This window comes from Phasianus colchicus, chromosome Z, assembly GCF_987193195.1.
Source record: "Phasianus colchicus chromosome Z, bPhaCol1.hap1.1, whole genome shotgun sequence".
Taxonomy (NCBI): Eukaryota; Metazoa; Chordata; class Aves; order Galliformes; family Phasianidae; genus Phasianus; species Phasianus colchicus.
In genome coordinates, this window is record NC_143476.1 from 5142567 (window position 1) to 5169877 (window position 27311).

General features: G+C 49.0%; 1 protein-coding gene and 1 long non-coding RNA gene across 2 annotated transcripts; both read right to left on the bottom strand.

Annotated features, from left to right (window-relative positions):
- Nucleotides 1-1764: 1764 nt before the first annotated feature.
- LOC149912291 (uncharacterized) lies at nt 1765-26865 on the bottom strand. The gene is made up of 3 exons (XR_016462063.1): nt 26676-26865; nt 2019-2225; nt 1765-1918 (listed from the first exon to the last, which is right to left on the bottom strand). It is a non-coding gene; the product is annotated as an uncharacterized LOC149912291 (long non-coding RNA).
- LOC149912292 (rho GTPase-activating protein 32-like) lies at nt 20510-21831 on the bottom strand. The gene is made up of 3 exons (XM_090132680.1): nt 21753-21831; nt 21353-21434; nt 20510-20874 (listed from the first exon to the last, which is right to left on the bottom strand). The coding sequence occupies exons 1-3, from the start codon at nt 21801-21803 to the stop codon at nt 20693-20695; spliced, it is 315 nt and encodes a 104-aa protein (XP_089988806.1). The 5' UTR covers nt 21804-21831; the 3' UTR covers nt 20510-20692.
- Nucleotides 26866-27311: the final 446 nt, after the last annotated feature.

A 27311-nucleotide genomic window follows, 5' to 3' on the forward strand; every position in this document is an offset into this window, starting at 1 on the left:
CTGAGCTGCAGAGCACGTGGAGAAAACCCACACGTGACCAGCGTCCCATCAAAGCTGGATGAGGCTGTGTTACTAAACACGGGGCGTCACGGGCTGCTAAAGCATGTGGGGGGACAAAGCATGGCAGGTACCTGGCAAGAGATCAGAACGAGGGAGAGAAATCTCACGAATCCGCAGCCGTTCCTTGTCACTTTGCTCTGATCTTCCACGAGCAAAAGCTGCAGCAGGGTAGCAGGCAGAGGGTGGAGAGAGGAGAGAGAAAGAGCAGGTCAGTGTGCTTCCACGGTTTAGCAAAGACTACGAGGGAAAAACCAAAATCTGCCCTCCCTCAACTTAAAAACTTAAGTTTTCAACTTGAAACCATTTCCCCTTGTCCTGCAGTTATCTACCCTTTCAAAGAGTTGATTCCCCTCCTCTTTTTAGGCTCCCTTTAGGTACTGAAGGCTGCCATGAGGTCACCCCACAGCCTTCATTTCTCCAGGCTGAACAAGCCCAGCTCCCTCAGCCTGTCTTTGCAGGGGAGGTGCTCCTGTCCCCTGATCATCTCTGTGGCTCGCCTCTGGACCCTCTCCAACAGCTCCCTGTCTTTCTGGACACTGTAGTGCAGCTGGGGCCTCACAAGAGCAGAGCAGGGGGGGACGATCACCTCCCTGTCCCTCATGGCCACCCCTCTGCTGATGGAGATAATGTGATCCTATGAGCTCCGCCAGCCAGCAGTTCTCAGCACTCACTGTCCCCCCGTCTCTCCCACACTGTCTCAGCTTACCTACAAGGTGCTGCACAGGACGGTGTGAAGACAAAGGGACGCAGTCGGTGCACAAGTGCAACAAGCGAGCTGCTCAGTCAGAGCTCCAGCGCTCCAATGAAGGGACGCAGCACGCACTGCTCCTCCCCTCATTCTAGCCCTTATGACATCACTGAGGGCCACCAGGCTGCTCCACCACGACGGACAGGGTGGGGAGGCAAGACCAGTCACAAGGGCAGAAGATTCCAACAGCCCAGCCCAACGTTCTGGAATCAGGGGCTGCTTGGAATTCTACCCCAGCCAAATCCTGGAGAAGCTGGCACGGGGTCGTCATGACCAAAGCGCAGGACCTGGCGCTTGCTCTTGTTGAGCCTCGCACAACTGGCCTCAGTGCATCCCTCTGGAGGGCCTTCCTGCCCTCAGCCAGATGGACGCTTCCTCCCAGCAGCGTACCTTGCAGTGCTGGGCCCATGTCAAATCCACACTAGAGTGGCTTTTGTTACATTCAAGGGCATGTTGCAGACCCATCTATTTCACCTGGAAGGAAATAAAGCAGGAGATGGGAGAAACACAGAACTACTGCCAGACTGCTTTATCCCTTTCTCAGCCCAACTTCCCTTGCCTCATCCCCTACCCCAACTCCTGGATGATGCCCACAGGCTGACAGTTGGATCTCAAGTCCATAGGACTCCTTTCACAGGGCTCCATCAAAAAGGCTGTCACACTTGTTCCGTACACTCACACTGACCCAGCAGTGGTATCACAGTCACTTAACACACACACAACAACCAAACCCGAGCATGCACATCCCTTCCTGCGTGACTGCAGCCCACAGCTCCCCTTCACACCTCCGTGGATCTCTGGTGTTTTACACGGATGCAGCCTCGCTGCAGCTCCGTGGCTGTCACACAAGGCCTGCAGGACCTCTTTCTCTGCAAACCCCGTCTGCAGGCATTGGTTCATGAGGTTCACCTCCTGCCCTCCTGAGCAAAAACAAGCACTAAGAACAAGAGCAAAGCACGCTGGACTCGACCTGGCTGGATCCCCAACCCTCAGTCCTGTCAGACGGACCCTGGTGTGGAGACTCATCCCCAAAGCCTGGCTGGACATCAGCACAGGCATCCTTCTTCAAACGCCCCATCCAAGCAGCAAGGGATCAAAGCGTTGGCACAGCTGAAACAGAAATGCTGTGTGAGTTTCCTGTTAGCACTGAGCAGGAACAAATCTACCGCTGAGCAGCAGGATGTGAGACAAGCAGCAGAAGACACCCAACCTGCAGAACCAGCTCGTTTGGGGTCGGTCCAGATGTTTGTCTGCTCCCTTCCCTGGCCCAGGCCAAGCTTGTGAGCTGCTCCTCCTTGGTGCAGGGGGAAATGGTGCAGATGCCATGTAGTGGCTATGCACAGCATGCCTTGCACTTGCTTTTCCTCTCTCTATCTTCCATCTTCCATTAAAAAACAGCATCTCAAACCTTTCCTTGCTAAAAAAAAATCACTTAGTTAAAAAAGAACTGGCAGGCTTGCTTTTTAAACTACCTTACTTATGCAGCTTGGTCCTTTAAAGCAGAAGCTCACCAAGCAAGGAGCTACCTTAGACAAGCTCAGCCTGCAAAGTGATTCCTCTGCGTCTGCAGACTTTGCACACATTTCCAGGTGCAGCAGTCAGCCCAGTTCTCCGCACAGCTTTACCAACCACAGAAATCCAGCTGATTTTTTCTCTCTTCTGAAACACTGCACTGCTGCAAGAAGCAAGGATTAAAACCACAGAATCACAGCACTGGGCTTGGAAGGGACCTCCAGAGATCACTGAGTCCAACCCCTGCACAACGGGCTCCCTACAGCAGGCTGCACAGCTGGGCGTCCAGGCGGCTCTGGAACATCTCCAGAGAAGGAGAACCCACAGCCTCCCTGGGCAGCCTGTTCCATGCTCACCGTGAAGAAGTTCCTGCTCTTACAAAGAAGGAAAATAGGACACCTGTTGGGAGGGAGGTCACAGAAATCTCCAACAACAACCAGTGCCCTCCAAACATTTGAGATCTTTAGACGTATAAGAACGATGTAAGAGTTCTTTCTTAGTGGTATCTGATACCCCGAGTTTAGGATATTTTCCTAAGAATAGTGACAAAAAAAGATATGATAAGGGGTACTTAAAGCACAGCATCTGTAATCAGATCAGACTCCTGCATTGTGAATACTTCCATGAGTATTCCTGCAGAGTGCATCACTTAGTCTCTCCTTAGCCCTGTGTTCATGGTTTTCCTGTAAGAGCTTGTCTAAACACTGCCTATAATCGTGGTTATGCTAGAAGCATTTGGATTTATTGATCCTCAGTGTGATTTCAATAACAAATGCAGATGTTTTTTTGTTAGGGACAGCTTTCAATTTATCAATTGCATTAGGTATTGACAACCACGGGGGTACAGTACAGAGAATTACAGGAAGATTTATTTCTCCATCTCCATGCTCCTAGACATTTATGATTACAGTGATGTAGTTATATACAAAGTTGCAAGATACCAAGGCTAGAATAACCTCTTGGTGCAGCAGGATGTCTGGAGCCCAAGTGCAGAGTCTCAGTGTTGCAAAGCCTTGAAGAGGTGCACCGTATGTGCTGGGGCTGATGACACAGACACTGGAGCAAGGCCAGTGTGATGTTAGAAACTTGACCAGCAGCTGATCTGTTGTCAGCCATTTCTGGACACAAACGGGATCTGGTCGACTTAGGACATGACCTTTGGGCTGGAGAGCAACTCCCCGAGGAATCACACAGCCACTGCAGACCGTTGGCAAGAACCCCATACCAAAACAGCTCATCTGCAATCAGTTTTTAATCTGTGCAGCAGTGATTGGAACAGGCGCACGCTCTCTGCAATTGCAGGAATGTTCACAAGTGGAATGGACATCACCTGTGTGCTCCAGCTCTTCTGTGTGCATGCTAGGAGCAGTGATCCCCCTGCACCCAGGGCTGCAATAAAGTCATGCTGGGTTTCTAACCTGCCAACCAGCAGCCCAGGCTGCCCAGAGCCACATCCAGCCCGGCCTTGGCTGCCTGCAGGGATGGGGCATCCACAGCCTCCCTGGGCAACCTGTTCCAGTGCCTCACCACCCTCTGGCTGAAAAACTTCCTCCTCACATCCAACCTAAACCTCAACACCCCCCGTCTCAGTTTAAAGCCATTCCCCACTTGTCCCATCACTGTCCACCCTCCAAAACAAAACACCTCGGCTGTTCAACACTGAAAGAGCAAAATAACCCACAGCTCTTACTTCCACTGTATGCATTTAATTCCAAACTTAAGGTCACAGGTTAATTACTCATGTGATCCTTCCTGACAGAAGAACTACTCGTAGTGATGTGTAGGAGTAAGGAACAGTTTGAAAAGGTCATGGACATATTAGAACTTGCAGCATTTATCTTAATAGATGCCTACATTGCAAAGCATTTTGTAAAACACACGTTACAAGTACTGTGCATTGGATTACACTATATCAAACTCTAAGTAACAATACAGGTTGCTTTTAAATCTACACTTACATGTTTTCTTCTAACTCCTTGATAAAATTCCTTACTACCTTCAGTTTTATAGCCAAAGCAGTGTTTGAGCTGGTAATGTACTCTTGAACAGCATTGCTGCCTTTAGCATTCGTATGTTTAGATATGAAAACAGAACTTGGTCATTATTTCATGATGAGAGAATGAGAGAATCTTATATGACAAAACAGAATTACAAAAATCTGACAATACTGTAAAATGCCAGCGTAAGAATGTGGCTTTTTTTTCTTTTTTTTTTCTTTTTTTTTCTTTTCTTTTTTCTTTTCTTTTTTTTCTTTTCTTTTTTTTTTTGGGGGTTTTTTTTTTTTTTTTTTTTCCTATAACTGTTCTTGGCATCATTATGTAGGATGAAGTAGATACATGGAATTTGGCACTGGCTCCCCAGGGCAGTGGTTTGGCACTGAGCTGACAAAGGCCAAAGAGCATTTGCACAATGCTCTCAGACACAGGGCTTGACCCATAGGAGGTCCGGTGTGGAACCAGGAGGTGGAATACATGATCCTCGAGGTCCCTTCCAAATACAGATATTCCATGATCCTCTAATACTTATATTCCCAAGTCCTGTACACAGTGCTCAGGTGCTTAATTGAAAGGTTCCATGAAACAGTGAGGTATCTATGTCCCTTTACCACTCAGTTATTCAATTTGCCACATGGATCTTTTATCCAGTCACATTAAAAAACACTCAAAGTATTTCCTTCAGTCTTCCATTCTGATAGAGCTTTCTGGAGCAAATAAAGAGTTGCAACTCAGAATGTCCACACCTCCCTTCCTGCACCCTGCATACTTTTTCATTGTACTGTGATTACGTACCATTCCATTGTCACTCTCATTCTGTCATTATCTAGGCAGTTTACTGCCATTAAATTTTCCAGCAACAGATGCCCACAAGTACAGCCAGCCTGGAAATATTTTGATAACTTACCTTTGTCCTGATGTCCTTGTAGGAGGTGGGACATTTCTCCATCTCAGCAGCAGAGGGCAGGAGGGGTCCAAGGTGAGGGCACGCTCTCCTCTATTTTTCTGGCACTCAAAGAGAAAGAGAAAATGAAAACCAGATGTGTTTCCCTGCCCATGGCAAACACCAGCCTTTCCATCCTTACGGTCCTTACTGCCTTCAATAGTGATATTTGGCTGTCTTTTACCACTTCATCTGTTTAGCCGCTGACATTCTAACGAAAAAGTACTTACAAGCGTTTGTAATGTTTTTATATTAAATGTCAGAATTAAGGAACCATTATTATTACCAAATATTTAAAACATTCAACCCAGTGAGAAGTGAACTGATGTTGCATTTAGCATTCAGATAAGAACTTGACATTTCTCCAGGAAATTCTGTAATCATCATAGTGTTTCACAGTTTTCAGTTTATGAATACTAGTTAAGTCTTCACTAATACATTATCTTCTTCCCCCTTTATGTTTTCTATATTGCTTCTGAAGCAGACTTACCTCATGATTGAATAAATGTATAGTAACGTCCAAGGTGCTTGGATTGAACAAAAATAATCCCAGTATGGGGTTCAGTCAGACTTCTATAGAATAGGTGAATCTCATGCATTGGTGCCTTTAAGGACTAGAGATTTCCAATAGATGACAGGAAGTTCAACAGATGAAAAGTGCACCTAAGTAAAAAGTGCTGCTTTCATAAACTATAGTCTCCTTGTCAAGCCTTGCGCTGTCTCAGCAGATTATTACAGAATGTTCATTCAAGCAGGAATTCAGAGATGCGTCTGAATTGATAACAACAACGAATAATTAAGAAAGCTTGACTGCAGTCTGCTTGAGGATTCCAGTCTGAAGTGTGTTCCACCTGATGACAACTGGGAATGTCTTTCTCTCACCATTAGAACCATTGCACCTCTGACTAAACACATAGCTAATCACCACTGAAAACTAACTACATGTTGATTAACATTCAGAGAGATTGTGCAGGTGTCCTTTTAGGAACTGGCCTACAGTATGCTAAGAGGGATGGATGTGGGGACATTAGGATAACGTGCCCTCTGCCCTTTAAGACAGCCCCAGCAGAGCAGGTCAGCAGGCTGAAGAGCTGAGTGGGTCACCAGGGCTCAGAGACTTCACTCGGCCATCTGAAAGTTGAGGGACTTCAGCCCAAGCTGCCCTTTTCCATGCAGGCAAGGAGGCCAAGAGAAGGTGGATCGGCACGGTTCTGGTGCAGACAGGGGCTGCAGTGTGAGCAGGCCTACACAGACAAGGCTGTGCCCACACAGAGTGACAGCAGCTTTCGCTGTGAGCAGATTCCCAGGGGGCCTGAGCCATGGCAGTTCTTGATGGCAGCATGTTCCAATCAGCCCTGGAAGTCTTCTCTGGACGTCTGTCGCATTCTGGAATCCACACTGAGGACGCAGTCGCTGTGTCAGAGCAGCTGGCAGAGTCACGGGGAACCGTGACGTAGTTGGCCCAGGGAGCAACAACAAGGCCTGCACTGCTCAGCCAGCCCAGGCCAAAGGGGAGCACGAGAGAGAGCAGAGGAGAGAGGGGGGGAAAGAGGGCCAGGAAGGAAAGGCCTGTGCCTGAATGGACGTGTAGCAGCAGCTGCTGACAGCAAACTCGGTGATGGCAGGGGCACAGCAGAGCAGTGCAATGCTGGCAGCTTCCTGTGTCTTTCACACAGGCACTGCAGACATGGCCAGCACTGGGAGATCAGCAGAACTGCTGCACACCTCTGCCAGCCCAGGCCAGAGGAGTGCAGAACAGTGAGCTGCTGCTGAGGGGAGAGAGGATGGCCTGAGAGCTGACCTGAGAGGCAGGGCTGGCTGTGTGACAGCAGCCTCTGTGTCCTCCTCCTGTGTCTGTGAGGGCCAGAGGGCCAGAAGAGAACATGCCCAGACAACGAAGCCCTGCTGTCCTCTGCTGCTCAGCTGGAGAGATGTTCCGCCTTCCTGAAGGACGCTGATCCAAAGGGAAGGAATCAAAGGAAGTCCAGGCTGGCTGTCCTTGTGGGCATCAGCTGCTGGCAGCTGCCTCTGTGCTGCCATGGGCAGGGCACAGCACACACAGTGTTTGCAGTTCCCTGTGTGACACTGGCCCTGGTGACCTGACAGCCATAGGGAGACAAGAGAAAGAGCTGCCTCCCTCTGCCAGATGAGGCAAAGGTGAGAATCCCAGAATCACAGCATGGCCCGGGTTGGAAAGGAGCTCAAGGTTCATGAATCTCCAACCCTTGGCTCTCCAAGGGTGCACAGGGGGCTTTGTTCTCCCTGTGGTGCAGCTTCAGTGCCAACTCACAGCTGAGCTGGTTGGCACACTGTGACAGCCTGCCGCTCTGAAGCTCTTGGGGCAGTGCTCAGTTCTTTCTGAAGTACTCTGGAAATGCTGCTTCTCCTTCACCAAGTCTGTTTCCAGACAGACGTCTTTTTCTCCTTTGTGCACACAAACAGTATCTTGTAACTCCCTGGCACAGTGCTCAGAAGTGATACTTCTGGAAGCACGTCAGAGAAAAGTGGCCTTGTCCCAGTGGACTTTCAGAGCAGATGAGAACAAGTCTTGGTTGACGGCTTTCTTCTGCTTCTGGAACTGCACAGGCAGGTTGTGTGTTGTCATACTTTATGCCAGAGTGCCAAACTGAAGCAGTTTCTGCAACTTCTTTTTTTCATACTTGTCAGTCTTTGCTATTTCTGAGACCTTAACTTAGTCATTTTTAATGCGCTCTCATCTAAACTACTGAGTCCTCCAGTGTCAGTGTTGTATGAATCAGGACTGTGGGATTTCATCAGTGAAAGGATTCTGCTCTAATGACTGTCATTCTAAAGCTGATATTGTTTCTACCGCATCAGGCTTGCATGAAGCATCTCTGATCAACAGAGAAATCAGAAAAATTGCTATTCCTATTGCAGTTTCCTTTTAACTAGTGATGAAAGCTGTCAGTTTATTTTTGGCACCAGAAATCCTGGGATGCAACCAGGTTAGATAAGAAGTGAAACTGAGTCAACAGTGAAGGACAACAGGTGAGATAGCATCACACAGCTCTGGAAAAGATGTTCCAGCTCTGTGTCTACCTACACCTTCAGGAGATGAAAAGTACTGGCTTACTGAGGTGTCCTGGGTTGCAGGTTCTGTTAATCTCCATTTCTGGAAGAGCTGCTTGCAATAAATACCTTGTAAGGTGAATGAGCTTGATAGAAGTAGGGTGTGAAAGAGATGGATTTGCTGTTTCCCTGAAGGTGAAAGAGTATTGCTGTGCCTACAGTCAGTAAACAAGGCAGAAATCACTGTGTTCCTCAGAATGAAAAACAAAAGAATAAAAATCTTTTTGTGAGTGACAGCACGCCTGAATGAAGCACAAATCTAAACATTTAAAATAAGGGCTAGTGTCAAAGGGACTTGCAGTATTTCTCGTGAAGAAATACTTGATGCTTCTTTATGAAAGTCATCATAACAAAAGTGTGCTGATGTCTTTGCTGAGGATTTCCTTGGTTCCAGCCTGAAGGTGTGCGCAGGCATGAGCAGGCAGTGCTGAGCTGCAGGTGAGTGCCTGTGTCCCACAGCAGGAAACCCGTGGATGTCTTCAGGGGGTTGAAATGGGCAGAGCTGTAAAACCTGCAGGCTTTCACTGTAATTGTCCTCTGCTTTATTTTGTAATCTTAGTTTCACCAATGCTTTCCAATATAATTTTCGTATGAATGCAGATACATGGGATAGGATTTAAAGTTTTTATGGTGCTGCTGTATAATTTTCTGTGGTCATCATAAGCCAATAAAAAAAATAAATGGTGATTAGGCAATCTATTAACAACCTGTGGCACGTGTCAAAACAATGAAATTTCTTGCAGGAAGACAATATTGCTATACAATAATGTGGCTATCCAAAACTGTTAATTATACTTGATGAGCTGGAGATAATCCTGAAATGCAGGACTTTGATCTTAGCCAAGAAAAATAAACCGTATTATCATTCTTAAATTGGCAGCTGCTATCAAAAGCCTGTGTCTTATTTCCCTTTTAGTAACACTGGCTAAATCAGAGAAACTGATAAAAGAATTTCATGATTGCAGCTTAGGGATTCTTTCCCACTTGACCAGAAGTAATCAATGTCCAAAAATGTCTGTAAATACTTTTTCTATCTTATTTTGCCAGATGTATTGATATTTGAGATGAATGGCAAAAACATTTTGCGTACATAGATAAGCAATGCAAATTCGCTGGATTGTTTTAGAGAAAAAAGCTCCGGTTATCAGATCGTTTCCATGCAGAAATAAGATTTACAGTAAAATTCTCATTATTATTATTCATGCATGAATAAGTTCAAAAAAGAGATGTGGGGGATGTTGTTTCAATTCCAGGTGATAGTAGGAAGGACTGTCAGGATGGAAAGGCTAGTGTCTGCATGGGAAAAGAAACACTTCTGGTTTTCATGTTCCCTTTGTCTTTGAGTGGAAGAGGCCATGAGGAGAGTGTGCCCTAAACTTGGACCCTTTTTGACCATTGCAGCAGAGATGGAGAAGTGTTCAACCTTCTAGAAGGACTTCAGGACAAATATATGTAATGAAAATAAGTCCAGGCTGGCTGTCCTTGTGGGCATCAGCTGCTCGCATCTGCATAGTTGTTGCTATGGGAATGGCAGAACAGCTGGAATGTTGCATTTCCTTGTGTGACACAAGCACTGGTGAATTCAAAGCAAGAGGGGTATATTAGAAAGAGCATCACCTCCCTGCCAGATTAGGAAAAGGTGAGTGGGATGTTGTTTCAATTAGTGCTGATGGCAGGAAGGACTGTAAGGATGAAAAGTCTGGTGTTTGCCATGGGCAGGGAAACACATTTGCTTTTCATTTTGTCTTAATCCTTCAATGCTAGATAAATAGAAAAGAGTGTGCCCTCACCTAGGAACTCTCCTGCCCTCTTCTGCTGCGACGGAGAAATGTTCCAGCTTGTAGAAGGACATCAGTACAAAGATATGTAATGAAAATAAGTCCAGGCTGGCTGTCCTTGTGGGCATCAGCTGCTGGCATCTGCATTGCTGCTGGCATGAGCATGGCACAGCAGGTAAAAGATTGCTTTTCCTTGTGTGACACAGGAGCTCTTAACTTGAAAGCTAGAGGGATGCAATAGAAAGAGCTGCAACCTCTGCCAGACATGGCTAACTTGAGTGGGATGTTGTTTCCATTTCTGCTGATGTCAGGAAGACTGTAAGGATGGAAAGGCTGGTGTTTGCCATGGGCTGGGAAACACATCTTGTTTTCATTTTCTCTTTCTCTTTGAGTGCCCGATAAACAGGGGAGAGTGTGCCCTCACCTTGGAACTCTCCTGCCCCTGCTGCTCAGAGGGAGAATGGCCAAGCTTGTAGAAGGACATCAGGACAAAGATATGTAATGAAAATAAGTCCAGGCTGTCTGTCCCTTTGGGCATCAGCTGCTCGCATCTCCATTGCTGCTGCCATGAGCATGGCAAAGCAGGTAAAAGGTTGCTTTTCCTTGTGTGACACAGGAGCTCTTGACTTGACAGCTAGAGGGATGCAATAGAAAGAGCTGCAACCTCTGCCAGACATGGCAAATGTGAGTGGGATGTTGTTTCCATTTATGCTGATGTCAGGAAGACTGTAAGTATGGAAAGTCTCGTGTTTGCCATGGGCAGGGAAACACATCTATTTTCTTGTTCTCTTAATCTTTCAGTGCTAGGTAAATAGAGGAGAGTGTGCCCTAACATTGGAATACTCCTGCCCTCTTCTGCTGAGATGGAGAAATGTTCCAGCTTGTAGAAGGACATCAGGACAAAGATATGTAATGAAAATAAGTCCAGGCTGGCTGCCCTTGTGGGCATCAGCAGCTGGCATCTGCATTGCTGCTGGCATGAGCATGGCAAAGCAGGTAAAAGGTTGCTTTTCCTTGTGTGACACAGGAGCTCTTGACTTGAAAGCTAGAGGGATGCAATAGAAAGAGCTGCAAACTCTGCCTGACATGGCACAGGTGAGTGGGATGTTGTTTCAGTTGCTGACAATGTCAGGAAGGACTGTAAGGATGGAATGTCTCGTGTTTGCCATGGGCAGGGAAACACATCTGGTTTTCATTTTCTCTTTCTCTTTGAGTGCCAGATAAACAGGGGAGAGTGTGCCCTCACCTTGGAACCCTCCTGCCCACTTCTGCTGCGATGGAGAGATGTTCCAGCTTCTAGAAGGACATCAGGACAAAGATATGTAATGAAAATAAGTCCAGGCTGGCTGTCCTTGTGGGCATCAGCTGCAGGCATCTGCATTGCTGCTGCCAAGAACCTGGCACAGCAGGTAAAAGGTTGCTTTTCCTTGTGTGACACAGGAGCTCCTGACTTGAAAGCTAGAGGGATGCAATAGAAAGAGCTGCAACCTCTGCCAGACATGGCAAAGGTGAGTGGGATGTTGTTTCAATTAGTGCTGATGTCAGGAAGACTGTAAGGATGGAAAGGCTGGTGTTTGCCATGGGCCGGGAAACACATCTGGTTTTCATTTTCTCTTTCTCTTTGAGTGCCAGAGAAACAGGGGAGAGTGTGCCCTCACCTTGGACCCATCCTGCCCTCTTCTGCTGAGATGGAGAAATGTTCCAGCTTCTAGAAGGACATCAGGACAAAGATATGTAATGAAAATAAGTCCAGGCTGTCTGTCCCTGTGGGCATCAGCTGCTGGCATCTGCATTGCTGCTGCCATGAGCATGGCAAAGCAGGTAAAAGGTTGCTTTTCCTTGTGTGACACAGGAGCTCTTGACTTGAAAGCTAGAGGGATGCAATAGAAAGAGCTGCAACCTCTGGCAGACATGGCAAAGGTGAGTGGGATGTTGTTTCAGTTGCTGCTGATGTCAGGAGGACTGTAAGGATGGAAAGGCTGGTGTTTGCCATGGGCAGGGAAACACATCTGGTTTTCATTTTCTCTTTCTCTTTGAGTGCCAGATAAACAGGGGAGAGTGTGCCCTCACCTTGGAACTCCCCTGCCCTCTTCTGCTGAGATGGAGAAATGTCCCAGGTTCTACAAGGACATCAGGACAAAGATATGTAGTGAAAATAAGTCCAGGCTGGCTGTCCTTGTTGGCATCAGCTGCTGGCATCTGCATTGCTGCTGCCATGAGCATGGCAAAGCAGGTAAAAGATTGCTTTTCCTTGTGTGACACAGGAGCTCTTGACTTGAAAGCTAGAGGGATGCAATAGAAAGAGCTGCAACCTCTGCCAGACATGGCAAAGGTGAGTGGGATGTTGTTTCAATTAGTGCTGATGTCAGGAAGGACTTTAAGGATGGAAAGGCTGGTGTTTGCCATGGGCAGGGAAACAATGCTGGTTTTCATCTTCTCTTTCTCTTTGAGTGCCAGAAAAATAGAGGAGAGTGTGCATGCTTTCTACCCCTCTTGCCCTCTTCTGCTGAGATGGAGAAATGTCCCAGCTTCTAGAAGGACATCAGGACAAAGATATGTAGTGAAAATAAGTCCAGGCTGGCTGTCCTTGTGGGCATCAGCTGCTAGCTTCTGCATTGGTGTTGCCATGAGCATGTCACAGCAGGTAAGGGATTGCTTTTCCTTGTGGGACAGCTGTTAAGCCATTCTGATTCACCCTTTGCATCCACAGCATACAGTTTTTTCCCACACTGCTGTTTCTATCCAGCAGTGTGCATATGTGCAGTGCTACAGATGTTGGTGGTCCTGCCTGTGGCAGGGGGTTGGAGATTCGTGATCCTTGAGGTCCCTTCCAACCCGGGCCATTGTGTGTGTGTGTGTGTGACTGGCTAAACACCAATTGTTGCTAGCTCAGCAGGTATACTGCTAATTATTGAACGCCTGACAGCTGCTTATCAACACTTGGCCACTATTTCTGGACAGCTGCTCATCCCTGAAGAGAGAGAAGTTTGGAAGGAGGACAGAGGGGAGTCTCTTGATGCCTGCCTGTTGCATCCCAACCTGCCTACAGAGTCAATTTGGCCTTGTGTGGAGGCCCTGGCTTCTTTGGAGTCTGTTTTTCTTTTGCTGAGCTTCTCCTATCCAAACAGAATGGCCTTACAACATGCTTTCTGGTCCTTAATGCTATACCCATGCAATTTGTAACTATTACAGTTCTGTAAGTGAGAATTGATCACATGATTGAACAACTGTATTTCTAAAATACGTTATGAAATAACTTCTTTTTACTAATACTAATACTAATAAAGTCTTTCTACTTTTTCAAACTGTTTCTAAGGGCAAATTACTAAACACATGGTGCTGTACTACTTCAGAGCAATCCCACATTTGATAGCCAGTGCAGAAACAACATTCCATCCTACAGCATTAGCTAGTTCAGAGGTACCAGACGTGTATCTGGATGTGGCTGTTGTGCATAACTGGGGCTGAGGGATCAGAAGTGACAGCTCCACTCTTGGAGACCACAGAACTAAAATGGAAAGATAAAATAGTTGCAGGGCAATTGTTCTGTGTGCCTGAAGCAGGGACCGATTTATGGGGGAGAGATTTAACAGTTAAATGAGGATTACAGCTGCAAGTCTGTGAAACAGATATCAGGGGTCAATGAATGTGTTAACAGCTGTGATGAAGAAGAAATGAATCCAAAGGTGTGGGCAGGGGAAGGAAATCGGGGTGGACTCACAATTTTCCCTTACAAAGAACTGCCCAAGGAGGGAGTGGAGCTGTGAAACAGCAACAATATCCCATAGCCTTAGAAGGGAGAGTGGGTCTAAAAGCTGTAACACAGACAGTGGTTAAGGATGGTCTTCTGGAACCTTGTCTGTGGCCTTATAACACCCCAATCCTGTCGGCACGGAAGGCAGACGGCACGTATCGGCTGGTGCAAGATGTAAGGAAATGACTGAACCCGTTCTCAAAAGACAGCCTGTGGTTCCTAACCCCTATACCCTAATGAGTCAGATCCCACACGGACAGCAGTGGTTTGGTGTGAGAGACCTCACAGATGCTTTCCGGACAGCCTTTGGACTCAGGGAGAAATGGCTGCGTTTGTATGAGGACACATTGTAATCCTATCGTGATTCGTGATGATACTGTAGATACTGGAACTCGTGCTAATCCTTGTCTTTGCAGCATTTGAAGCAAGCAACTGGTGCTGCTGTCATGCAGAAAGCTCCCTTCCAACCACTCAGCAAGAATTTGGATGAGACAGCTTCCTGCTGGGAGCCCTCCGACATCACTGCTGCCTCCTCCAGAACCATACCTGCAGATGCTTCAGAGCTCTTCAGCATGGACTTCCTTCCTCCCATCAGCAGCTGCTCCTGCACTGACCTTCATTCACACTGGGATACCATCTGCTTCCAGCAGGAGCTGACCTGCGAGACAGAGAAAGGAAACGTGGGATGAGCACCAATGCAGAAGCACAAGGCTGTGTCACCACCACGTCTTGCAGCCTTGGGAAGTCAGCTGCAACTGCAGCCTTGGTCAGAATTACAACGGGCACCGTAAATTAAGTGTGACCTCTGAAGTTGTTGCCATGATCAGAAATAGACGCTGAAATTGCTCACATAACTGTCGGTGGTTCCCTCCAAATTCTTTTGCTTTGGGGAACAGATGGACTCGGAATGGAAGGACACGAGAAAAATGACATCTGTTTGAGCTCAGCAGACTTGAGAGGTGGGCCTGGGTGAACCTCATGAGGTTCAGCACAGCCAAGTGCAAGGTTTGGCATTTGGGCCGGAGGAATCCCAGGCATTCTTTTGTCATCGTGGTGGTTTCCAATAGACCCCAACAATGAGACATCAGGTCGCCGTGTGGGCTCCTGGGTGACACTGCCATTTCCCAGCCATTGCAGCCTAGGGGCAAATAAAGTAAAATCCTTTTAAAAGATCTCACACTGATTGCATATTTTACTGTTCTTTTACACAAAACAGAAGGAGAGGGCAGCAGATGCATACAGCTGCATCAACACCCAGGCTGCTAAAGGAATGGAAAGACAGAAACATCAAATATCAATGCCTTATTCTAATGCAAGGAGGGAAGCTTCTATCAATGTTACTTTTTATCATTTAAAATGAGCAGTTGGCACTCTTAAAGGAAAATCCTAGGCCCCAGGTTCTGACAGTGTGGCAATCTGGACTCAGCTGTGACTGATCCAAACAGTCTGTTCCATTTTTTAACATCCCTTCTATGCATTCACAAGTTTTCTCTCTTGACTTCCCCTTACAGCCGTTAGATGCCAGCAAAACATCCCACAAACACTCCTTACCTCTGTGCACACAGGCACCCATCCAACCAGAGCCATCAGTCATTCCCAGCCATGCGCTCTTCCTCCAATCATGGTCAGCATCACACGGCCGTCACGCAGCTCACTTGACTCAGTTTTTCTCTTCTTTCTGGAGGTGTCCTTGCTTCTCAGCCTTACCTTCTCGTGATGTTTATCTCGCTCTGCAGCTCCTGCTCTGAATAGGCTTTCTTGGATTCCCGCATGACAGGCACAAAATGCAGCCACAGCCCCTGCCACCAAGGTCAGCTCTTCAGCACACATTACCTGAGGAGCACTTGGCAACTCCTGCAACCTGAGCAGTGCCAGGAAGACTGTTTCACTTCTGCTTCTCCTGGCTCAGAAATTCATTTTCCTACCTAGAAAATGGAAAAAGAAAAGAAAGAAAAAAAATCCTGACATAAAGCAGACACAATTGATACTATGGAATTCTGGAAGGCAAGGGATTTGCCCTCTATGATGAGAAGTTGAGTGCAAAGAACTCAGAAGAGCCATGAGCAGGTTGTGAACTTGTGGGTAAAATTAGGAAGTGCAGCAGTGCAGGGCTTCTGGAGGTGAGGGTCTGCTACAGCCGCCTGGAAAGAGAGCCTGTTGGTGGGAGCTGCTTACTGCAGCCAGCAGAAGCATCGCACTCACTGACTCTCATCCTGATGGGGGATTCCAGTCAGTCTGGGAAATCAGCATGGCTGGCTGCAAGCAATCTGACAGACTCCTGGAGTGCAGTGAGAATCACTCTGTGGTGCAGGCATTGGGCACAGCAAGCAGAAGGGAAGCATTGCTGGACATGGTGCACACCAGGGGTTACGACAGGAGGCGGTCAGGGCTGCAGTGACCATGCCCTCCTTGAGTTGGTGATCTCAAGGAATGCGGGCCTGGCAGGAAGCAAAGGCAGGAGCCTGAACTTCAGGAGAGCCAGCTGCAGGCTGTTCCAGGAATTCTTGGACGAGATCCTCTGGACAACTGTTTGTAGGGGCAAAGGGATGGAAAAGAGCTGGTCACTTTCTCAGAAAAAAACTTGCTCAGGTTGCACGCTGAGCTGCAGGAGAGGAAGGGGAGGAGGTGCCAGCACGGCTCTGCACGATGCTCTGCCACACTGGGCAGCTTGATCATGGCTCAGCAGTGGGATCAGACGAGGAGAAGGGGAGAAGGAAATCAAGGATGGGAGGGAACCATCAGACACAGTCAATAAGTGTCTGTGAAGTCTTGCAAACCAGAGATTCCCAGGTTGTTTCTGCTTTTGCAGCATTTGTGTGGTGAAGGGTGAGCAAAAGGTTCTGCTGCTTGATTCTTCTGCAGGAGCCGCCTAAAAGGGAAATGGCCACTGAGCTGCAGACCAAGCAGTACTGCCTGACGTTGGCCAGGGGGAGCTTCTCCTGCCGCAGTGTGCTGATGACAGGTCTGGAGATGATCTGCACGGCCAGTTCGTAGATGGGAGCCAGGACAGGACATGATGGGAGGAGAGAGGTGTTAAAGAACAGCCAAGGCATGGAAATGCATCAGAAAGCCCTGAAAAGCATCACAAAGCCACAGCCAGGAAGCTTGGGAGTATCATGAGCAGCATCCAGGATGCGAGAGATTATTTGCTACCATGCCAAACGGTAGCAGAGCTCCCCCTGCAGACATCCCAAAGCCAGACAAAACAGGAACAAACCCGGAGCTGTGCTGCACGCACCCCACGGCCACAGCATTGCAAGCTGGGGTGCCTTGCTGTGTGCTGCATTCATCCCAGTCCGTGTGAATGAAGACTCTGGAGGCAGTCAAGGCGTTGGTTGAGCACGAGTGTGCTTTTATTATTAAATAAAGGACAGGAGGGTGTGAGAGGTCCACGGTGAAGATGGGACTCATCCTGTCTTGTCATGGAGAGAGTGGCTCAGAGCTCTCAGTGCTGCTGTCCTGTGCCTGAGACTGGAGGCCTGATTGAAAGTCCCCCTGCAAGAGGCTCTGCTCCTCCTCACTGATGCTGACCTGCTCCTGCATGGAGGTGCTGCTGTTGGGGCACTCACACTGTGCTTGGGATGGGCTGCACTGCATGGACTCCTGGTTACAATCCAGGCTGGTGACTGTGGTGTCTTGCAGGCCCAGGTCAGCAACTTCAGCAGAGCCAGGTGTAATGAGAGCATGGACTTCGATGAGCTCCTTCTCTCCATCACTGTTTTCATGTGGAAGGCTGCTGTTGGAACTGCAGCAATTTGTGCTTCCTAAGAGCTCTCCACTGATGGAAGCACACAGAGCTTCCTCGCTACCTGCCCTGGATCTTGTGGGTTGGCAAGGGCTCGATTCACCTAGAAAGGATACACAGGGGTTAGTGTCAAACTTTCACAAGCTGAATTATGACAGTGGTTGATCAGAGGTGTACTGAAGACGTTAGGCAGGGGCTGGAATGGCAGAAGGAGATACAAGTGCAGAGCAAACTTGAATTCTATGTTCCTGAAAAGCAGGGATTTGGAAGCTGCATTTGCACCCTTACCTGCCAGGACTACCACTGCTGTTTCTGAGGGCTGCCTGGCATTGCGCTGCAGTTGGCGTTTGCTCCCAGAGGATGGCTTTCTGAGGCTGAAGCAGCAACACCAACTGCTAGCTGGTGATTCCTCAGTCTTGCTGGGTGGATTTTGCCTGGAGAGAGAAAACAGCCAATGCTGTTAGTCGTGCGTGGTGCAGGGTGAGGGAAGAGCAGCACTGAGCTCTTGGCAGCAGTTGCTTGTTCCTAGCAATGCCTGGTTTCTGCAGAAAAAAACAGAAAAACCCACCCAAACAATGATGCTAGGTGCTGGAAAAGAAAGTCCTCTTTACCTTTCGGATGGAAAGTTGATGACGGTGTGGAATTTGCCCTGCCCAGCTGCAGGGCTTTCTTCCACTTCAATGTCGTGGCTGCTCTCTGTCACAGAGGGAGAGCTGCTGTGGCCTCGCCTCTGTGCCTGTGCCTCCTCCAGGCTGAGCAGCTTTGTGGCAGCAGAAGAGACTCCCACAGACTTGGGCCCTGGGAGAGAATTGTGCCCTGTCAGGGAAAACCACAGGTAAGAGCGAGGATCAGAAAGCAGCAGCACAGCCACCACAGTTCTGGGGGAGGTGCTGTATTTTTCTCAGGCTTGCTTATCCGAGCCACTGGAAGAAGAGGAGCTCAAAATAACCATGTGGGCAGAAGTCTGTTTATGGCAAAGGACATGGTCATCATTAAGAGATCTCACCCCTAGATAAAAGGGGCAGGGAACTGAGAAAGCTTCGCTGCCACACTTGCATCAAGCTTTTCCTGCGTGCAAACCATAATAATGACGGTTTCCTCCTTGTGAAGTTTGGGCTTGGACATTCTCAGCATCCAGCAACAGGATGCCATACCCTAATGGAAGTCCAGAGGTCTGCTGTCCCCTTGATGGTAAAAGAGTATCTCAAACATCCTGGAGAAGGCCTGCATTTGGTCAAGGTGTCAGGTCAAGATCAAGCTAATGGAGGAAGACACTTACCTGCTGCATCTGTGATGTCTGCTCTGGATTTGGAGCAGAAGAGGACGTCTGTGTGGTTGATGAGAAATTCCACCACATCTGACTGTGTCTGCAGCTCCATGCAGGCAGCTCTTCCGCTGGCGCAGGCAGACTCATTCTGCTGTGATCTGTAGAAAAGGCAGATTTTAGAAGTCATTTCTCCAAGACCGTTTCCCCGAGTCTGAATTGTTGCAGCCAAAAGCTGTCAGCTGAGGCTCTGGAGACTTCCGCAGTGGGCAATCAGTGATGCCACTGCAGAAATTCCCCTGCATGATCAAGGACACGTCAGTCCCATCTCAACAAGACTGCAGAAATTGTCACCTACACATTGTGCCCGTGGGGTTGGAGAACAGCCCAGGCTCCTGCTCTTCTGTCAGCCACAGATTTTACAGGAGAAGAGCACATTTGATGGAGAAAAAGGGAGGACTGTTTTTTTTCCCTGGAGAACAGATGAAGCGTTGTGTTGAAACAGAACCAGAAGTTTACCTTAAGAGGTTTGGAGCCCACACAATGGCTAGGTTCTTGGCATGCATGTTTGTTATACTGGAGCTCCCAGCCAGACACGCCAAGTGTCTCATCAGATACTCCAGAGTCCTGGAAAACAAGAGAGGCAAACGTTCAGCACCAACGAGCATGCCGTGCTGCAATTCAGAAAGCAAACCTCCATTCATGCTACTTCTTGTGATTGCTACTGTTACCGAAGATGAAGTAGATCCAACTTGACTGAGTGCCACGCTGCAGCACCAAGCCCCAGCACAGCACAGCCGCAGCCATCAGCTGCACCAAGCGTGCCCCCGTGCCCAGGAACTGACCCCATAAAGTAAGCCCATGGAGCCTTCAACCCTTCAGCATACACAGGCATCGTGTTGCCGGCATGAGACAGAGCCTGGAACCGCATCGTTGCCCTCTGCAATGCAGCAGGGCTGAGCTCAGCAGGCTGAGGGCAGCACTGACCTGTAGTGAGGAGCGGGCAGCTGCTGGATGACGTCCTGCATTCTGAGCAGCCGCTCCTCCTCTGTAGCGGCACCAACAGCATCCTGGAGTAGTGCAGAAAGGGAGCGAGACACCAATCAGGCTAGTACACCACTGCGAGTAAACCTCGTGGGGCTGACAGCAAAAGGGCCTCCGAGCTGGGGCACTGCTGCAGCCATCTGCCAAGAGGCCCAGGAAGAGGGAAATGAAAGACGTGGCCTTGTGCTTACCGAGAACTTGCCGTACAGCTGGTGGGTGAGCAGAGGGTTCGGGAGCTCCCTGAAGTACATCTTGCAGAGGGAGCTCACGCTGTGAATGTCACGGACGGTGAGCTCAGGAATCTGCTCCGACTCAAATTCCTGCCTGGAGAGAGGGACGCAAACCCGGTTGAGCGAGAGGAAGGCAAGCCCAAAGCCACACCAGATGCACTCAGGCTGTGTCAGTCGCAGCACTCTTACCGCAGTCTCTGGATGTTGGACGCGACGCCGGACAGGCGGTATATCCCCTGCACCACGCCGTGCTGCTCAATGAACTCAGCACAGTTCTGGAGGACCTGGGGGACTGAAGAACACGTGCCAGCCGTCAGTGGAGCTCCTGATTCAATCGTGCTGCAGGCTGTGCTTCACATCCCATCCACTAAGCCCAGCCAGGCTTGGCTGAAGCAAATACAGATGTGCTTGTCTCTTAGGAGCATCCGCCTCACTTGATCCTTCAGCCATCAACTCCCATTACACGTGTCTCCACGGCTATCAGCCTGCCCCCTGCTAGATATGAGCTCCCTTTCATCTTCTTTAGATGCCTAGCAGAGGAAGATCTCAGGAATGGGCAGCTCCTTACCATCACGACCGGAGTGGAGAAGATGCTCTCCCAGGTCACCGCCAAACACCCTTTCCTTCTCCACCTCCCGCTCGGTCGGTTTCTTTGGGCGGGCCTTCACCAAGGAACGAAGGAAGGTGAGGATCTTGCTGCGTTTCTTGGGCACTGCACAACAAAAGGAAGAAACCAGGTCATTTCAGGTCTGGCTCCGTTGGACGAGGCCGAGCACAGCACATTCTACAGAGCACGTCAGAACGGGAAGAACATTACCAACCAGTACATACAAAAAGGGATTTTCCCCATCTCTGGAGGAGCGCAAGGCCAGGTTGGATGGGGCCCTGGGCAGCCTGGTCTAATCTGACATTAAATGTGGGGGCTGGCAGCACAGCCTGATGCAGGGAAGTGGATGCTTGATGATCCCTGAGGTCCCTTCCATCCCAAGCCATTCCATGAGAGTTCTATAGTTTCCCCAAGTCCAGTCATAAACACAGGAGGATTGGGCCAAATCTCTGCCCCATGGTGTGCATGAAGGATCATCAACCCAGAGGACAATGTGGCATGGATAAAGGAGGTACTAAACATGGAACCACCCCAAAAAAGACTTCATTTTGCTTTCCCACACCATCAAATGTAACATCCCTACCTGGCTTTGGCACTGAGTTGATGAGTGCCTCAGGAATGTTCTTATTAATGAGTTCCACACACTCCCCTGGGAAAAATCCAACCTGTAACAAGAAGAAAAGAGAGGCCAACTATTGCATGCAGCACTTCTCAGATCTGAACTGTTAAACCAAAAGCCACGTAACATTTCCCTCGGAACGTGCTTGCCTGACGTTCCATAAGACTATCCAGCAGAAAATGGCCATAGTTCACAGCATAAAGGTAACAATTTTTCAACATTTGCAGCCAAAGACAAGGTCCCCTGACACCGACACAGGGAAACTGTTTATGTCCATTAGGCATCCTGAGCAGGCAGAGCAGCTCTAAGCTGAGATTCCTGCCTTTACTGCAGTTGCACTCTCCAGTCTGAATCTTGTGCCTACCTGGAAGCCGAGCTTGCCTCTCCACCAGGGGGTCAGCTCCTTTGGTGGCATGTCGATGACACACACGATGTCTCCCACCTGCAAGAGATTGCAACGTCAATCCCAGCTTCAGCACAGCTGGGAGGAAAGCACAGCTCAAATGTCTGCATTCTTCTGCACTGCCAAACATCGCCGAGCTTGAGAGCACTTGCACCAGTGCAGCTCTGAAGGCATTTGCCACTGTAAAATTGAGCAACAAGGAACGCCTTGAACTGCTTACCTCAAAGGAGAGTTCATCCGCTGCCTGGGCAACGTGTCTCTTAACGACATGGGCAGCAGCAATAGCTGGAACATTCACAGGTGCCACCTCATTGTCCAGCAGGGGCTTCCCCTTGTTCTCAGTCTGAAACAGAGAGCACAGGCCACGGTGAGGAGCTGGGAACCAACAAGGAGGATTTCAAGGTGAGGAGCACATGTGCAGAGAAAGCTGCAGGAAATGCACTCGGTCCTTATCGTGGGCACTTCAGAAGGAACTGCAAGTCTAATAACGGCTGTTTCTCTCCCTGGTGTGCAGCAGGCACACGCCAGGCAATGCAAAGATGCATCTCTCCCCACCCAGACTAATCAGCAATGGCACTGACGCAGACAGTTGGCCTTGTCCATTTTGCCCCCACCTTTCCTGCGCTCTTTGTGCAGGAAGGCTGGCTGTTTAAGATGCTAGGAGACCGTGAAGAGGGAAACCAAAGCTACGGCTGCAGTTACAAGGTGCAAACAGTGCCATTGCAAGCACCAAGCAGCTCTCTTGAGCAGTCCAACCAACAGCGAGGCCAAGCTGAGCAGAGAATGATTGTTGTTTCTGCAGCCATTTCAAGGGAAAAGTCAGTAGAGGACAAACACAACAGCCGAGATGGCTCTGGTACTTTTATAAACTTGCCACGCTTGCACTACTGTCTTGCCACAGAGGAGCTCTCTTGGAAAGCAGGAGAGCACATCTGCGGCTCACTCTGCTGGCTGCAGTCAGGGAACAAAGACCAATCAGAGCTTCATACTCTACCTCTGTCCATGCCAGGTCAGGCCCACAGCTGATCTCGCTGCACGCCACAGCCATCAGCGTAGGTGTGACAAGCTGGAACTGAAAAGAGACACACTTTTATTTTCTCTGTTCACATCTCTGCTGTGCTCCCTACAGCTGTCGGGCACACTCACACAGCCCAAGCACGCCTGCTGGTGTCCCTGGTGATGCTGTGCAGCTCTGCACAAGCTGGGGCTGGGACTCTTTGCCTAAGGGATTGGTTTCCTGTAGACCAGCTGGTCACAGCACCACAGACAGCATCCTTCTGAGGGCTGAGCTGCAGAGCACGTGGAGAAAACCCACACGTGACCAGCGTCCCATCAAAGCTGGATGAGGCTGTGTTACTAAACACGGGGCGTCACGGGCTGCTAAAGCATGTGGGGGGACAAAGCATGGCAGGTACCTGGCAAGAGATCAGAACGAGGGAGAGAAATCTCACGAATCCGCAGCCGTTCCTTGTCACTTTGCTCTGATCTTCCACGAGCAAAAGCTGCAGCAGGGAAGCAGGCAGAGGGTGGAGAGAGGAGAGAGAAAGAGCAGGTCAGTTTGCTTCCACGGTTTAGCAAAGACTACGAGGGGAAAACCAAAATCTGCCCTCCCTCAACTTAAAAACTTAAGTTTTCAACTTAAAACCATTTCCCCTTGCCATGAGGTCTCCCCACAGCCTCCATTTCTCCAGGCTGAACAAGCCCAGCTCCCTCAGCCTGTCTTTGCAGGGGAGGTGCTCCTGTCCCCTGATCATCTCTGTGGCTCGCCTCTGGACCCTCTCCAACAGCTCCCTGTCTTTCTGGACACTGTACTGCAGCTGGGGCCTCACAAGAGCAGAGCAGGGGGGGACGATCGCCTCCCTGTCCCTCATGGCCACCCCTCTGCTGATGGAGATAATGTGATCCTATGAGCTCCGCCAGCCAGCAGTTCTCAGCACTCACTGTCCCCCCGTCTCTCCCACACTGTCTCAGCTTACCTACAAGGTGCTGCACAGGACGGTGTGAAGACAAAGGGACGCAGTCGGTGCACAAGTGCAACAAGCGAGCTGCTCAGTCAGAGCTCCAGCGCTCCAATGAAGGGACGCAGCACGCACTGCTCCTCCCCTCATTCTAGCCCTTATGACATCACTGAGGGCCACCAGGCTGCTCCACCACGACGGACAGGGTGGGGAGGCAAGACCAGTCACAAGGGCAGAAGATTCCAACAGCCCAGCCCAACGTTCTGGAATCAGGGGCTGCTTGGAATTCTACCCCAGCCAAATCCTGGAGAAGCTGGCACGGGGTTGTCATGACCAAAGCGCAGGACCTGGCGCTTGCTCTTGTTGAGCCTCGCACAACTGGCCTCAGTGCATCCCTCTGGAGGGCCTTCCTGCCCTCAGCCAGATGGACGCTTCCTCCCAGCAGCGTACCTTGCAGTGCTGGGCCCATGTCAAATCCACACTAGAGTGGGTTTTGTTACATTCAAGGGCATGTTGCAGCACCCATCTATTTCACCTGGAAGGAAATAAAGCAGGAGATGGGAGAAACACAGAACTGCTGCCAGACTGCTTTATCCCTTTCTCAGCCCAACTTCCCTTGCCTCATCCCCTACCCCAACTCCTAAATGATGCCCACAGGCTGATAGTTGGATCTCAAGTCCATAGGACTCCTTTCACAGGACTCCATCAAAAAGGCTGTCACACTTGTTCCGTACACTCACACTGACCCAGCAGTGGTATCACAGTCACTTAACACACACACAACAACCAAACCCCGAGCATGCACATCCCTTCCTGCGTGACTGCAGCCCACAGCTCCCCTTCACACCTCCGTGGATCTCTGGTGTTTTACACGGATGCAGCCTCGCTGCAGCTCCGTGGCTGTCACACAAGGCCTGCAGGACCTCTTTCTCTGCAAACCCCGTCTGCAGGCATTGGTTCACGAGGTTCACCTCCTGCCCTCCTGAGCAAAAACAAGCACTAAGAACAAGAGCAAAGCACGCTGGACTCAACCTGGCTGGATCCCCAACCCTCAGTCCTGTCAGACGGACCCTGGTGTGGAGACTCATCCCCAAAGCCTGGCTGGACATCAGCACAGGCATCATTCTTCAAACGCCCCATCCAAGCAGCAAGGGATCAAAGCGTTGGCACAGCTGAAACAGAAATGCTGTGTGAGTTTCCTGTTAGCACTGAGCAGGAACAAATCTACCGCTGAGCAGCAGGATGTGAGACAAGCAGCAGAAGACACCCAACCTGCAGAACCAGCTCGTTTGGGATCGGTCCAGATGTTTGTCTGCTCCCTTCCCTGGCCCAGGCCAAGCTTGTGAGCTGCTCCTCCTTTGTGCAGGGGGAAATGGTGCAGATGCCATGTGGTGGCTATGCACAGCATGCCTTGGACTTGCTTTTCCTCTCTCCATCTGCCATTAGCAAACAGCATCTCCAGCCTCCAGAGATCACTGAGTCCAACCCCTGCACAACAGTGAAAAAAAAGATATGATAAGGGGTACTTAAAGCACAGCATCTGTAATCAGATCAGACTCCTGCACTGTGAAGACTTCCATGAGTATTCCTGCAGAGTGCATCACTTAGTCTCTCCTAAGCCTTGTGTTCATGGTTTTCCTGTAAGAGCTTGTCTAAACACTGCCTATAATCGTGGTTATGCTGGAAGCATTTGGATTTATTGATCCTTACTGTGATTTCAATAACAAATGCAGATGTTTTTTTGTTAGGGACAGCTTTCAATTTCTCAACTGAAATTTCAATATTGCATTAGGTGTTGACAACCACGGGGCTGCAGTACAGAGAATTACAGGAAGATGAATTTCTCCATCTCCATTCTCCTAGACATTTATGATTACAGTGATGTAGTTATATACAAAGTTGCAAGATACCAAAGCTAGAATAACCTCTTGGTGCAGCAGGATGTCTGGAGCCCAAGTGCAGAGTCTCAGTGTTGCAAAGCCTTGAAGAGGTGCACCGTATGTGCTGGGGCTGATGACACAGACACTGGAGCAAGGCCAGTGTGATGTTAGAAACTTGACCAGCAGCTGATCTGTTGTCAGCCATTTCTGGACACAAACGGGATCTGGTCGACTTAGGACATGACCTTTGGGCTGGAGAGCAACTCCCCGAGGAATCACACAGCCACTGCAGACCGTTGGCAAGAACCCCATACCAAAACAGCTCATCTGCAATCAGTTTTTAATATGTGCAGCAGTGATTGGAACAGGCGCACGCTCTCTGCAATTGCAGGAATGTTCACAAGTGGAATGTACATCACCTGTGTGCTCCAGCTCTTCTGTGTGCATGCTAGGAGCAGTGATCCCCCTGCACCCAGGGCTGCAATAAAGTCCTGTGGGCTTTCTAACCTGCCCACCAGCAGCCCAGGCTGCCCAGAGCCACATCCAGCCTGGCCTTGGATGCCTGCAGGGATGGGGCATCCACAGCCTCCCTGGGCAACCTGTTCCAGTGCCTCACCACCCTCTGGCTGAAAAACTTCCTCCTCACATCCAACCTAAACCTCAACACCCCTCGTCTCAGTTTAAAGCCATTCCCCACTTGTCCCATCACCGTCCACCCTCCAAAACAAAACACCTCGGCTGTTCAACACTGAAAGAGCAAAATAACCCACAGCTCTTACTTCCACTGTATGCATTTAATTCAAAATTAAGGTCACAGGTTAATTACTCATGTGATCCTTCCTGACAGAAGAACTATTGGTAGTGATGTGTAGGAGTAAGGAACTGTTTGAAAAGGTCATGGACATATTAGAACTTGCAGCATTTATCTTAATAGATGCCTACATTGCAAAGCATTTTGTAAAACACACGTTACAAGTACTGTGCATTGGATTACACTATATCAAACTCTAAGTAACAATACAGGTTGCTTTTAAATCTACACTTACATGCTAACTCCTTGATAAAATTCCTGACTGCCTTCAGTTTTATAGCCAAAGCAGTGTTTGAGCTGGTAATGTACTCTTGAACAGCACTGCTGCCTTCAGCATTTGTATGTTTAGATCTGAAAAGAGAACTTGGTCATTATTTCACGATGAGAGAATCTTATATGACAAAACAGAATTACAAAAATCTGACAATACTGTAAAATGCCAGCGTAAGAATGTGGCTTTGATTTTTTTTTTTCTTTTTTTTTTTAAAATGGTGAGTGTACCATTAATTCAAGACAAGAATTTTGTTTGTAAGTCGATCTCTATAACTGTTCTTGGCATCATTCTGTAGGATGAACTAGATACATGGAATTTGGCACTGGCTCCCCGGGGCAGTGGTTTGGCACTGAGCTGACAAAGGCCAAAGAGCATTTGCACAATGCTCTCAGACACAGGGCTTGACCCATAGGAGGTCCGGTGTGGAACCAGGAGGTGGAATACATGATCCTCGAGGTCCCTTCCAAATACAGATATTCCATGATCCTCTAATACTTATATTCCCAAGTCCTGTACACAGTGCTCAGATGCTTAATTGAAAGGTTCCATGAAACAGTGAGGTATCTATGTCCCTTTACCACTCAGTTATTCAATTTG